The sequence below is a fragment of the Triturus cristatus genome, chromosome 2_1 (genome assembly GCF_964204655.1).
Source record: "Triturus cristatus chromosome 2_1, aTriCri1.1, whole genome shotgun sequence".
Classification (NCBI taxonomy): Eukaryota; Metazoa; Chordata; class Amphibia; order Caudata; family Salamandridae; genus Triturus; species Triturus cristatus.
The window spans coordinates 86,223,091-86,237,140 of NC_140581.1; the positions used below are offsets into that span (position 1 = coordinate 86,223,091).

General features: G+C 42.2%; 1 protein-coding gene across 10 annotated transcripts in view; it reads right to left on the reverse strand.

Annotated features, from left to right (window-relative positions):
• RUSC2 (RUN and SH3 domain containing 2) overlaps positions 1-14,050 on the reverse strand; it is a 352,089-nt gene that overhangs the window by 82,446 nt on the left and 255,593 nt on the right. For 6 of the 10 annotated variants that reach the window (XM_085628114.1, XM_085628113.1, XM_085628112.1 and 3 more), the window contains exons 3-4: positions 10,032-10,841; positions 7,051-7,254 (exon numbers count right to left, since the gene is read on the reverse strand). In XM_085628114.1, the coding sequence (XP_085484240.1) occupies positions 7,051-7,254; positions 10,032-10,841 (1,014 nt within the window). The remainder of the gene's footprint in view (positions 1-7,050; positions 7,255-10,031; positions 10,842-14,050) is intronic. The other 4 variants (XM_085628122.1, XM_085628119.1, XM_085628121.1 and 1 more) reach the window with 1 other exon arrangement.

A 14,050-nucleotide genomic window follows, 5' to 3' on the forward strand; every position in this document is an offset into this window, starting at 1 on the left:
TTCATCCATCTCACTCTACGGAGTTGGTCATTCTGTCGGTTGTGGCCGAATTAGGAAAGGAAGCTGATAAGGGTACCTCTCAGGCCCTGGGCTTTTGACACGGTCGACCACGGAATCCTGGTGGACCGTGTCAGAGATGCAGGACTCCAGGTTCCAGCCTTTGACTGGATCACATCCATTCTGGAAGATTGATCTTAATCAGTCTGTCTGTCTCACTTTATCGCGCCTGAGGTTATGACCAATTGAGGAGTGCCACAGGGATCGTTATTATCCCCGCACTTGTTTAATCTATATCTACTCCCTTTGATCCGATCCTTAAGGGAGCGTAAGGTGATTACCTTTAACTATGCAGACAACTTACAACTTATATTCACAATCAATAACACACTTGAGTCTATCTCTGACTTTCAGGCTACCTTGCTGTACATCAGTAGCTGGATGAATAGCAGCCATCTGAAGCTAAATCCGGACAAAACTGAATTGATCTTGACTGGCGGCATTCAGAACCCCTGGAGCTCACTCTTTAGGCCTACGGAGTTGGGCAGTCCTCCAGTTCCATCCCCATCAATGAAGAGCTTCGGGGTCACAATAAACAGTTACTTATCCATGAAGTCCCAGATCGAAACAGCAGTCTCTACCGGATTTTTCCAGTTAAGGAGGATTAGGAAAATCTGTAGATTCCTTACGAGAGAAGCAATGGTGCAAGTTCACCTAGCCCTGGTCATCTCCCATCTAGATTACGCAAACTCTCTATATCTCGGGTTACTGGTGCAGAACCAGGCTGCCAGACTGATCTTCCATCAGCCAAGAAGACAACATTCCACCCCCATTATCCGGCAGCTCCACTGGCTCCTAACACCACAACGCTGCGCTTTTAAAATTGGGTGGCTCATCTTTGAGTCCCTACAGGACATGGGCCCAAAATTCATTTCTAACCTAATCAAGAGACATGTACCTACACATAACCTGAGATCTGCACACTTGAATTTACTGGTCACTCTGCTTTATAAACAAAAGAGACTAGGGGACAGCAGGTTCGCAGTGTTGGCCCCACACTTCTGGAATGCTCTTCCCCATGAAATCAGATCCTGCACAGATTTACCTGTGTTCAGGAGACTTCTCAAGACATGGCTCTATGTCCAGGCCTTTGAATAGATCTTCGGGGGCTCAACTACTCCTATACTAGCACCAAGAAACCAATCGGTGTACGTGCGCTTAAGTAATGATTTTAACATAACATATCAAAATGTAAAGGAGATGTGACTTCCAGAAAAACCGTTTAATACCGAACGTAGAGGGCTTCACAAAAACCAATCCTGAGCTGAACCCAACCAACTACTAGGCCTTCCTGGGAATGGACTCTGGATTTCCCCGGTCTGAACTTTACCGCCTTTGTAGATGACCGCACCAGGACTCCGCTCTTCAGCAGCCTGCCTTTATTGTACCCCACTTTGGATCCAGCTTGCCATGGTGATGGCTCGTTGATGAACACTTTTCCTCCATAAATGTTTCTAAGTCAAAAGGTAAACTTTCCACCTGGACAAACATGATCCCAGTATCCTACCTCAATCAATTGCGTGTGGCCTTAACTTTTGACCTTGACCTAGTCTAGCACCGACAGATACTTGTGCATGGCACATTGTCGTTTTTGGCACTATTTCTAATTCTAACTTTAAAAAATCATCTCTCCTATTTATTGGATTTTTGTTGTTTTGGTGTCATTTGATTTATTAGATTTTTTGGTGTTGTATTTTCACTTTATTACTGTTTCAGCACTGCATAAATATGTTACACATTGCCTCTAAGTTAAACCTGAATGCACTGTGCCAAGCTACCAGAGGGTTAAGCACAGGTTAATTGTGTGACTTTTTGTGGTTCATCCTGACAAGGATTGTGGTTGTTGTCTGAGTGGAGCTTCTACTGCCCTCAACTAATACTCTAATTTGTTACTGTCACAATGTCAGATTTTTTCAAAATAGTATACGGGTGGAACAAGAATCTTGGAATGCACTATTTTCCACCTGCTTATGGCATATATGCACCATTTTTGTTAGCTCTCAACTTGCCAGTAGTCATTTCCTATTACGTTTCAAAAAGTCCTATTTTTTTAGAAATGCATTTTAATGTATTGCTATTTCATTCAAATTTGAGATTGTCTGACATCTGATGTAACCAACAAAGGGCCAGATGTACGAAATATCTTTACCAGCTTATCTTAGAAAAAGGTTTAGAAACCTTTTCCTTTTTTTAAATAAACGCATCCCATTTCTTTTAGGAAAATGGGCTGCATCAGAAATGACTAATTTATTGAAAAGCAATCACAGACATGGTGGTCTGCTGACCCCAGTAGGCTACAATCCCTGTGATGGCAGCGAATTGTAGTGTTTCGTAGTTTTTGACCTACCTCATTAATATGCACGAATGAGGTCGACTTGCGACCCACCACGATTCTGTATTTTGCGATCCAACCTATTAGCACATAGGTCGGTTTACAAAATACCACTGGATTAGCTAAAAGTTGGTGCGTAAATTTCAACCACTTTTAGCGAACAAAATATTCGTACATCGGGCCCCAAGTCCTTAATACTTAAAGAGTCTTAGAGAGAAATTGGGTAGCTTTCTCTAAGGGAGTTGTTATTGATAACTTGTATGTTTTAGTTCTGAATTACTTTCCAGTAGGTTTCCTATTTATGAGAGTACCAGTTCATTGACGCTTATGTAGAAACAGAGGAACTTTAGCCCTCGTGTACCAAGAGATTATAATGCCTGAGGGCCATTCGAATTAAGTAATAAAAACGTTCCAAAATATATTTCCTATCCATCAGAGCTGAATCAATTAATTAATTGCGGAGTCCGTAGGTAAAATGACACATGGGTTCACTATATGCATCAAAATATTAAAGCGCTAAACCTACCTTAAGGAGTACCGAGAAAGAAATAGGGCTTTAGAGGTAGGCAACTGCAAAGAAACAAGAACACATCTGAAGGATCTATTGGCTCACAAAGGTTTGATAGGTGTGCACCCAATGGCCAGAAAAAGCAGCCAGTATAGTTGTTGTTGCACAGGTTTCAGTAGTATACTCTCTACGTTTCGTAATAAAAGCGTTACAATGTTGACTGCATGAACCTAACTGTACTTCATAAAGTTCTGGCCTCGTCATAATCGTATGTTAGAAGGACTGTATAAGCAAGGAGACAGAGCTTGGAAGCAAGGGGCCAAAGTGTGCAAGATATTAAAAGTGATAAGCAATTAAGTTAACACCGCACACTTATAAACTCTCAGTTAGTTAAGGCATGCCAGCGAAGAAACAAGGATCAACGGGCTAGCGAGCAAGCAAGACTTATTGTGGGTGGCGGGCTCATGAGCAAGGAAGCTGGGAGAAGAGATGGGCCATGGAAGTTAGTTGGAAGCAGAAGTCATTAGTGCGGAAGGCCAAGCTCATCTGTCCAAAGGCTGGGCTAATTACTGCAAAGACAATGTTCATGTGTGAGACCATTTATAGTGAGAAGGGTTCTTCACGGTACGATACACCATATTAGAGTCAATGGTGAACAGGTATGCTGGAATACAAGTGTTACTTATCATAAACAGCCTGATGATAGCTGAAAAGCGGAGTTTCTTATTGTGCAGAAAGTGGATTTGGTGAACGAGTTAAGCAAGCAACCTCGTTGTGTGGAAGCCCATCACCTTGAGAAATCTCCTCCGTGAGATGTGTCACGGGAGAGAAAGTCAAGTCTATGCCCGAGATGCCGGCACTTACAGAAACTGGCATTCAGTGAGAATGCCAATCTTCTCCAAGACGAGGCAACTGTAGTGTGTTGCTCAATATCCTCAGGGTGAGGGTCAAGGCCAGTCAATAAAAAATGTAGCTCTTCAGTAAGATGGCTGAACTCAGAAGAACAAACTCATCAACTAGATGAGCAAGCTTGAGCATCAGAAGAGAAAGAACCTCAATCACTCGGCTGGCCTCATTCATTAGAAAAACAAATTCATCAGGAAAAAGTGAGATGGCCCAGATCAATCACTGAAAGAGCATTCTCATCAGTGAGCTGACTGATCTCATTCTTAAGAAGAAAAGGAAGGTCAGTGAGAAGGCCAAAATTATTCATTAGAGAAGCACAAGCTCATTGGTGGGATGGCTGAGCTCAAAACTGGGAGAGCATACCCAGAAATGACATGACCTGCTCATTCCTTACGTCTTAAGTCAGCTATGCTCATTCGCCAGGAGAAGAAACGTATCTGTCAAATGGCCTATTCATTCAATGAGCGCTCTCATGAGAGGGATTACCCTGTTCAATCATTTGAGGAACATGCACATCAGTGAGGTGACTGAGCTCATAGTTTAGAAGAATACATGCACTCAGTGGTATACAGCCTGACTCAATCAAGTAAAGAAAAGCTGGTCAGTAAAATAGCCAAGATCATTCATTAAAAGCACAAGCCTAGATCATTCATTAATAGCCTAGATCATTCATTAATAGCCTAGATCGTTCATTAAAAGCACAAGCCTAGATCATGCATTAAAAGCACAAGCTGGGTGTGCACAGCTCAGTCAGCGAGAACAACCTCATCAACAAAATGACTTAGTTCATTTATTAGAAACTGAAGATTGTCAGACTTGCGATTTCAACAGATCAACATGCAAAGGATTCAGATGGTTTAGTTCAGTTATTGAAAGAAGACGTTCATCAGTAGAATGGCCTCATTCAATCATTATAGGTGCCATGGTCATCAGTGAGATGACTCATTCACTCATTCGAAGAAGCTCGTCATTGGGATGCCTAGCTCATCAACGATGGAATCTACCCCATTCATGAGAACCAAAAACACATGATGGAGATCCCAAATCTCAGGCTTTAGCAAAGGCTATCGTTCATGAGAACAAGTGACATATGTGACATGTGATGGCAAGACTTAACCAACACGGTGATCTGTAAATATGATCATCGGCGAGAAGGCCAATGGCACCCTGGGGAGGATGGACATTTACACTCTCAGCTCCAAGGACACGATTTGCTCATCAAAATCTTTACTTTTGCAACAAAATGTGGATGTTATCTTAATTAGTGTTTTCTGTATGGTTTTTATAACTTATGGTTTAACTTGTACTCTTTAGCATTCACACACGTTATTATTTTTGCAAGTACATCCATTGAAGGTAAAATTTAACCAATGATACACTAAATCAGAATCAGTATTTTACGGAAAATAAAGTGTTAAAAAAGCTTTGAATTGGTCCCTTATTTGTAGCTTGACAATTATGATTAATATGGTTAAAGTCATCTTAATTCCTCTTGGTTGTATAAGAAATATACCCCCTCATTGATCAGTTCCCTCTTTTAGACAAATGAAGTACTGGTACATTTGCTTTGTTAATGACTCGCAGAGTTTGTAATTTATCAAGCCCCAATATGAAGAGTCGGCTTTTCTCTGTTGTGAAATATTCAAAGGTGTTAGTGAAATGTTGCCTATGAATTGTTTGCCTCTGGAACTTAAACATTGTCCCACTTGTACAAATACTGTGAGTCCTGAAACATGCACAAACATTACATTACTGCCCAGGATCTCAATTTCCAAACCAGCCAAAATTGGACCACTAAGAAACTGTCTGAATGCAATACATAAACAGGTGAATATTCAGGGTGATTTGCAAATTAATAATACAAAAGACGATTTCAAAGCCTAGGTTCACGTTGAAGATGGGTATAATGATGTGTGAGAAAATCAAGTAGCTCAAATTGATTGCCCAGAGGTACAGTAAGAAAGGGCAACTAATGATGTCCATCATTTAACCAACCCTGCTCATTGAAGAGATGGTGAAGAAGAGTAAAAAGACCATGGTCATCAGAGAATGACGCCGGATCATCAGTAAGACGAGATATCGAGGGTAACCCTTAACAAGATCCCATTCATGGTGTTTTGGCAGGTTGACTCAGCTAGCCGGGTGCGGTCTGCATGGTCTGTAAGCTGGCAAATATTGTCAGACAGAAAGAAAAGCCCTTAAATGAAAAGTTTGTGCTAATTTATTTGAAGGGTGAGATCACAGGAAGATGCCACACCTTATTAATGAAAGTGATGAATTAATCAGAACCAATGCTATGATCATCATCAGAGAGATGGCCCACATGAGTGAAGCAGAGACATTATCGTGTAGGAAGGGGAGATCACTGAAAAGATGGACAAGGCCATTAAAAGGCCAGGTACTCAAGTGGAAAGGTAAGATTAACAGGGAGCTGGCCAAGCCTACTGGTCGGTGTGGTCAGCTAGTCATATTCACCTTCTCAGAGACTGGTCCTGCTGGTTTAGAGGACGGGCACATTGTTAGAAAGTATCATAAATATAAGGGGACATGTTCTGCTATTATGGAAGGGCGGATGGAACACGCAGCTTCTGGAACCAAGTTCAACTCTTGTGTCCTCTTAATGGGAGGCCCGTTAATTCTGATGAGACCATTAACAAAAATTAGCGGCCCAACAAAATTATAAGCAGGCAAGGACTCTGGTTGCCACACCAAGGAAAAACATATGGGAATCAGCACAGAAAATCAGAATCTTGCAGGTTATTTCCCAATTGATTTCATTACTGTTTTCCTATATAAAATTACCAGGACCATCGGCAATGTGACTTCTACCTGAGGAGATTGGGCTCGTCAGGGAGGAGATGGGACTTGTTCATGAGTGCATGGCGCTCAGTAGGTAAGCGATCTGTTGCCTAGGAGACATGCCTGACAGATACACTAGCAGGCAGCATCATTGGGTGGCTTTTAGGCATGCAAGTAGTATTTATTAACATAGATGTGGGATGTTATCATTATTGTGGTATATATTGTTAGCATGAGGTGTAATCTCCATGGCATAAGGTATGTCTTGAAAAATCCCAGATGTAGAATTAGCAGCCAGTTAACAGCAATAGAAGCTTGGGGGAGCACAGGCCCACAGAGCAAGCAGGGATGAAGGAATGCTTGGAAGCAAATGCACGTTAGAAGGAAGGCAGGGAGCGCACAAGCCAGCAGACGCGCATACGTTGTAAGGCAGAAAGTGTTTGCCCACCGTTCAGCCGGGAGTGAATGTTAGCGGCATGGATGCTGCCGGGGAAGTCAAAGATAAGGCTCCTCTTGTTTCCTCTAGGCTCCTGCTGCTGTTTCCTGTCCAGACTGCCCGCCAACCCTGCTAACCCCGAGACGCGCTCCAGGCCCAGAGGGTTCCTCCGCCTGTACTCCCGCCATTTTAAGGCCTGCGGTGAAAGGTGGTTTGCTAGCATATTTCAAGACAGGACAGATATCAGACAGTTGCACATGAGGAGGGGGGACACACAGGAAGAGACAGAGAAAGAGAGAAAAAGATTAATTCATGTTTAGACAGATGCACAGAGTAGAGTTAAACACATGGTTTCTCAGGAATAGTTCCAATTACACTAAGTGCTGTGACACTGCGCAAGCAGTGCTGTTTCTTGGATGCTGTGTATTGCACATATTCCCAGTCCTGTTGTTGGCACCCACTGGGGATGCCACGGCTAAAGGCAGGGTAGACATGGCAGTGTGTTACGGTGTGAGTCGTCAAACCCACGTGTGGGTGAGCTTCTAAACACTTGTTATGCCCCACAGGAGTCTAAAAAAGCCCATAATGTTGTGCCTTCATCAAACCACGTGGGATTATATTCTCAATTTGTGATCCACCCCAACACTGGCTATTTCAGGTCTTATTTCCCAGCATTCATTGGTCCACAGGATCAAACGTCAGTGGCACAAGCATGAGTCTCCACTGCTTCATTCTTTTCTTCACTGTTATATTTCTTATCGTCAGTATCTCAAAAGTGCGAAGGAAGGTCACTTTCTTTTATGAAACATAATTCCTTTCACTCTAATCTTGTGTTTTACATGTACATGAAATGAACTACTCGCTCCACGCCTTTCGGTCCTTCTCTTTCCTATAATGTTTCTGCAAATGACTTTTCTACGTATTATATCTTCTAAAATGACTTGATTCCTGCCTCTCTTTTTCATCTCTGCTATTCGCTCTCTTCCTCCAATGTTGTCCCACTTTTCCTGTTGAGTCACTGTTATCACACTTTGTTTCTGATTTTGCCTCATTCTTTGAATCTGAATTTGTTATCTCGTGGCCTGGGCTGACCCGGATGCTTGTTTCTGCTGAAGCTCTTCTTGCTTCTCTTATTACTACTTTTTTAACATTTCAATATCTCCATGTATCTGTTCTACTTTATTCCAATCAGACACTCTCTTTCCTTCAGTAAAAAACAAAACAATCTTCTTTAGGTCCTCACTTCTTTCTAATTACCAGCCTGTTTCCTTGCCACCCTCTTTATTTCATATTCTGGAAAGCGCTGTCCATGTTCATCTGGCTTACTTTCCTTCAGTGTACAACGTACTTCGCCAGCCTTAGCCTGGTTTCCATCCAGGCCACTCTACGGATACAGCATTACTTGCAGGATCTAATTTCATTTTTTAGTCTCGTCATCAGATATTATCTTCTACAAAGCTACTCTTGGGTCCCTCTGCTGCTTTTGACACAGTAGATGATGTTTCTGGCTTTCCTCCTATCTGGCAGCTCCATTTCTGAATCTTATAAAAGTAAATTTTTGACTATTTTAACTTTCCAGAAACAAATGTCTCTGGTCTCTTGTATACATCATTTTCAATTGTACAATGTGAAGAGAATCCAGTCCTTTCTCAGCTGTGAAATGCTGTATTCATAGATTTCTCTGGTCTCTTTTTAGATAGTCGTTGTTGACTGCGTGTAGCTCTTCCTCAGGACGCTTTACTTCCCTTACAATTAGTTTACTTCTCCTTTTTTCGTACTCTATTTGGTCTTGGACTTTCTGCTCAGGTTAGTCCCTATTTATTGCAAATGTGCTGGTTACCTTTTGCTTCTTATTTTCAATTTCTTTACTTGGGTTTTGTTTTTGAATGTGTTATGGTTCTTCCTAAATTTTATCTCTGTGATTTACCTTTCTATTAGTGCTGCTTCTTGCTTTAGGTCTTCTGTGCTGTTGGGATCAAACCTCTGGTACCACTTGCCAGTTTCAGTGAGATTCTTTTTTTAAAGATTGACAGAGTATTAAAAAGATGCATGAAGGGTCATCTCTTGAATCTGGCCTTACCTGGAGGACGGCCCTCTTTAGTGGTTGCAGCCTTGCTTTTATTTCCCAATCTTTCGAATAATGCTCGTTTTGCTTTTAACAGTACTATACATAAAAGCGTTGTGTCAATCCAAATTAAGACTAAATAGGCTCTGGAAGAATCTCTAACCTTGTGCAATGTAAAGTTTTCATCGGTAGCGCTTGCGACTAAAGATCACTTTTTTTTATTATGAGTAGGGCTGCCGGTTTTTTGGTATTTATTGTTTTGTCATTTCAGTCTGTATTTATCCATATTTACTTTTTGTCAACTTTATCTATATTTATCCATATTTATTATGGCTTTTGTGAAAAAAGTAAAGCAGAAACTGGTATATTTCCACTTTTACTTAACCATTAAATATGCAGCCATGCTTGAATGCCTGCCAGGTTTCAGGGATATGAACACCCACAGAAGAGAAATCAATGCACTTAATGAAAATATACACATTTCAGTATCAGCCTTGTGCATAGCTACTGCTGTTCAAGCCTCTTTACTAACATTATTTTCTGGTTTCACCCCCTTTACCTATCAATCCACCCAGTTATTGGCCTGGCAGTCACGGGAAAGTGTATTTAGAATCACTCAAAAAGCACCCAATTTCCGTTCTTATCCACATTTAAAAATGAATACAGACAAGAAAATAAATGGTTTTCTGCCTGTATTTATCTGTAAAAATGGAAAACAGAGAGCCTTAATTATGCGCCTCATGTGCCTTTTCCTGCTGTCGTGCCTTGCTGGTGACACTGTGTTGCACTTTATCAATGTGACATCAATCTATGCCTTCTTGAACCATCATCTCTAGATGAAGGACAGTTATCCCCTGTAAGACCCTCAAACATATCGCGGCTAGCCAAGCGTTGCAATACTGATGCATCTAGTGAGCTTCAATCATACCATGTATGTGGCGTGGCGCCGTGCTGGTTTCTTCGGCTTTCTTTCCACTATCTGCTTCGCTGTCCCTTGCTGGTTCGGGATGGCCGCCCGGTGTGCACATGGCCCGTCCTACTGTTGGCATCACTGGGAGCGGGCTGGAGCGGAGGACACACTTTGAGCCTTGTGAGTTCCGCTCTGTTGTTGTATCCTTCTTAGGGGCCACCAGAGGCATTTGTTTGTCACAGGGGCCTTCATCTTTTCTCTGTTGACTAGTTTGCGCGGCACCAGGAAGGGTGACCCCCCTTGCGGGAGAGGCTCTTGTAGAAAGTAGGTTTGCAGACATAGGGCATGACCGGCTTCTGGGTGGGTGGAAATCTTGTGCTCTCTCAGGTGTCGGCGAGCCAGAGGAGGAGTCCATACTCTCAAAGAACGGGACATTGTTCCGCACAGGAGAGTAGCTTCCCAAGGGGGATGGCCGTGTGGTTTCCGGAACTGACTTTTTGGTGTTGCACTCGCCAATGGAACTAAGACCATCCGTCGATCGCTTGGACGCTGTGCACAGGGTCTGTGCGGGACCTGCTCCCGCTATAGAGTAGCCCGTCGAGGTGGCCGACGTCGATGACTGTGATTCGGAGGAGTTCTGGGCGCTGGCAGCTCGGTGGCTGGAGAGACTATAGAGCTGGGACAGGCTGGAAGCAAAGTGGCTGTGCAGAGGGTGCACCTTGGGCATCTGCTTGAAGTGGTGCTGGAACACGAAGGGCTGAATGGGCAGAGAGGTGGGACGCTGGTCCTTGGTGTAGCGGAAGACGGACTTGTTGTCTGCTACTACTCCTGTGTGGAAGAAAGACAAGAAGGCAGATATGAAAAGTCGGGGTTAAAACAACACAAAACTGTATTGTGTACAGAGGGATTAACAATGCATTGTGAGCACGTCTTACTCCTGAAGGCAAGGTGAGCATGGGTTCCAAAATAGAGAACACTGTAGCCTTAAAACTGTTTATGCCAAGCCTCCCATCCAGTCATGGAAAATTGTTTGTTTTTGGCGCCCTAAAATTCCGTAACATTTTCTTACAATGATTGTGTATAATTTGTATATATTGCCAGCAAGTTCAAACTCTGTACTCATGGACAGACAAAAGGTGATATTCATTGAAGATTGTGTGTTCATCACAATAAATATATATCACAGCAGGGAAATTTGCAAGTGTGTCCAGAGGTTGAAATGAAATGAGGCTGTTGGGAGAGGAGTCCAAAACCATATTTTGCATTGATTTTTCATGCAATAATTCGAGTATATCAAAAACAAGTAAATACTCTACGGCAGGTTGCCAAATGGTCTCAAGGGCTCGGGGAGTCTCGCGGTATGCATTGTCAATATGATTCTTCGAAACATTCATTGACTCCCTTAATTTCCGCTCACTGACCTAATTAACATTTAAAACATTGCAATAGGGTTTTAGTTTTCCATTTAAAATATATAATTTGCCATACACCTGAGTAAAATGTAATTGTTTTTCAGAGACACCGGTGAAGTAACTGAGGAAGGTTCAGTCCATGTCCTCATCGCAATCATGCAACTCCCTGCACACCCCTTTGGGTCTGCAATGGAGGGGGAGCATGGGGGGGGGGCAGATTGAATACCACTGCCTAAAGCTCAGAGTGTGATCTCTGATCCAGCCTTTGACAAGGACTGGGTTTCCTGTCACTGATGGGGATGTGAGGAATGTACCATTCATATAGCAATAATAGGTGAGCTGGGGGCAGCAACCATAGGCAAGAGATTTCCAAAGTCACCACCAGGGTCATGCACACCAGACACCCTCCACACTTTATTTTAGAGAAAGTAACACGTTTATTGTACTATTCAATTTATCATAATACATTTAAAAAAATGACAATTTAAAAATAGATACGAACCAGCAATATCTTTTTTTTTCTTTTAAAAACCTGTATAACAGGCTCCGGCAATTAACTAGATTTAGTATCCTGCTGCAACTTAAAGATCTAAAAATGTCATTAATACACTAATAAATATCGGATATTATGTGTTGAAACAATAGCGTATCACTTCTTTGATTGTCCCTATAAAAAGGGGCGTTCAGATATTGTTCTCATGGGGCTAATACCATTGACTTGGTCCAGATGTTCTGCTTTGCGACCACATACCTTGAAAACTAGGGTTCCACAATCATTCAAATTGGTGTAGTGGTATGTAAAAAAATCTAAATCTCAGATATTTCCTTGCCTTGACTGCCTCCAGCTTTGAGTCAAGTGCTGTTGCTTGATGTCTCAGGTGAGTTGTGAACGAAATCAGACGTTTGTAGCTGACTAGAGTTTCGAGGTCTTTCTCGTGACAATTAAACCGTAGGTTTTTTTTAACAGTTGGTTGCACCCCAAGCCCGACATGGCGGCAAGCGCGTTCAGATCCAGGAGGTTATGTTCTCTGATCTTCTTGCCAATGTCTTTCAGGTTTAGGTCCATGTTGTAATATTTCTTACGTTCTAGTTCTTTGAAAATGAACCGCTTTAGTGTCATACGCATCATTTATTGTTGCAGCTACATGGGAGGTAGGTAGGTAGCCAACGATTTTATGTTCAACTCCTACCTACGTTTGCTCTGAGGAGTGGCTTTACAGGTACCTTATATTTTGTACATACTTTTTTCCTAGCTTGGCTATTTTTTGCTGTTTAATACAGGACATGCGCAGAGGAGCAGTGGGACAAGTTTTGTTGTTAATGCTATAATTGATGGACAAACTCCTCTTACACCGTAGAGCCTCGTTTACCTTCTTACAGACTTTGTGATCATAGTTGATTTTCTGGTGAGAGTGTGATCTGACCAACATAACTTTGTCTCCATAATAACTCCCACGTATTCGTATTGATCTCTGGGTTCTAATGTTTCACAGCTGATTTACTATACTCATTGCTTGACTTTTTTATGAAGTGTCTTTACTTTTGTTTTTGAGTAGTTGACAGATAGATTATTCTCTAGATTATATTCATTGATTATAGATAACTGGTATTCTGATCCGTTTGATGTTAATTGTAGTATGACCAGATCATCAGCATAGGCCAGATAGGTTATGCCTTGTTTTTTTTTTTTAGGGGAACAATTTTGTTTGCAATCAAAGTAATCTGATAACTTGTCAATGTATATAGAGAACAATAAAGGGGCTAATAGGCAGTCTTGTTTTAATCCATTCAAGGATTGAATTTTGACTGATAAAGCATTTTTATTTAATTTTATTCACAGCCAAGTGTCTTTGTGATTCGGAGGAGCTCTGTGTGCTGGCAGCTATATAAGATGTAATATTGAGTCTAATTTCCCCACCTTGTTCCAGTGCCATTCACAGTATATGTTATCGAAGGCTGTGCTTTATTCGATGAAGCAAGCGCAGAGGGTGTTGTTTTAGTGGAAGAGGAGTGGCGCCGCGGCCAGGGCGACTGACTCTGGAATCTGGGGATCACGGTTCGATCCCCAACACCGGTGGCAGATTAGCCCAGCATCATGTGACTGGGCAATAGCTTGCTTAATCTTCCCGATGGCCCCCAGCGCCTAGAGACCCTTACGGGTGATTGTTCGTGCTTTACAAATGTGGATTTTTATTATTTTAAGAGCTTGCCTTCTTAGCTAGAATAATGAGTGCTCCAATTTTGTTCACAGTTGAGCAACCGGAACTAAATCCTGTTTGGGTGAAGACTATTGGGCTTTGCTCATCCGGCCAGCTTGTTCATCTATTAAGTACTCCCTCACATCCCTATTTAAACCATCAACTCAAACTCTGCAGTAAAAATAGATGTTGCGTATGACCATCGTCCCTAGCCATACTCCCACAAGTAACTAACAAACATCTGCCCTCTCGCAACCAATGGGTCTAAGGCTGCTTTTATCCATCTTGGATCCTCAGTACAGCTGTCAGATCCCTGCCACAAACTGTTGCCGGTGCACTCAAGGGCTCCTATCAGGTGCCTCGGTCACGCCAGCTAAAAACAAAGCATTGTAGCCAGAGGGCACCCGGTGAGCCTTTCATTTTAAAT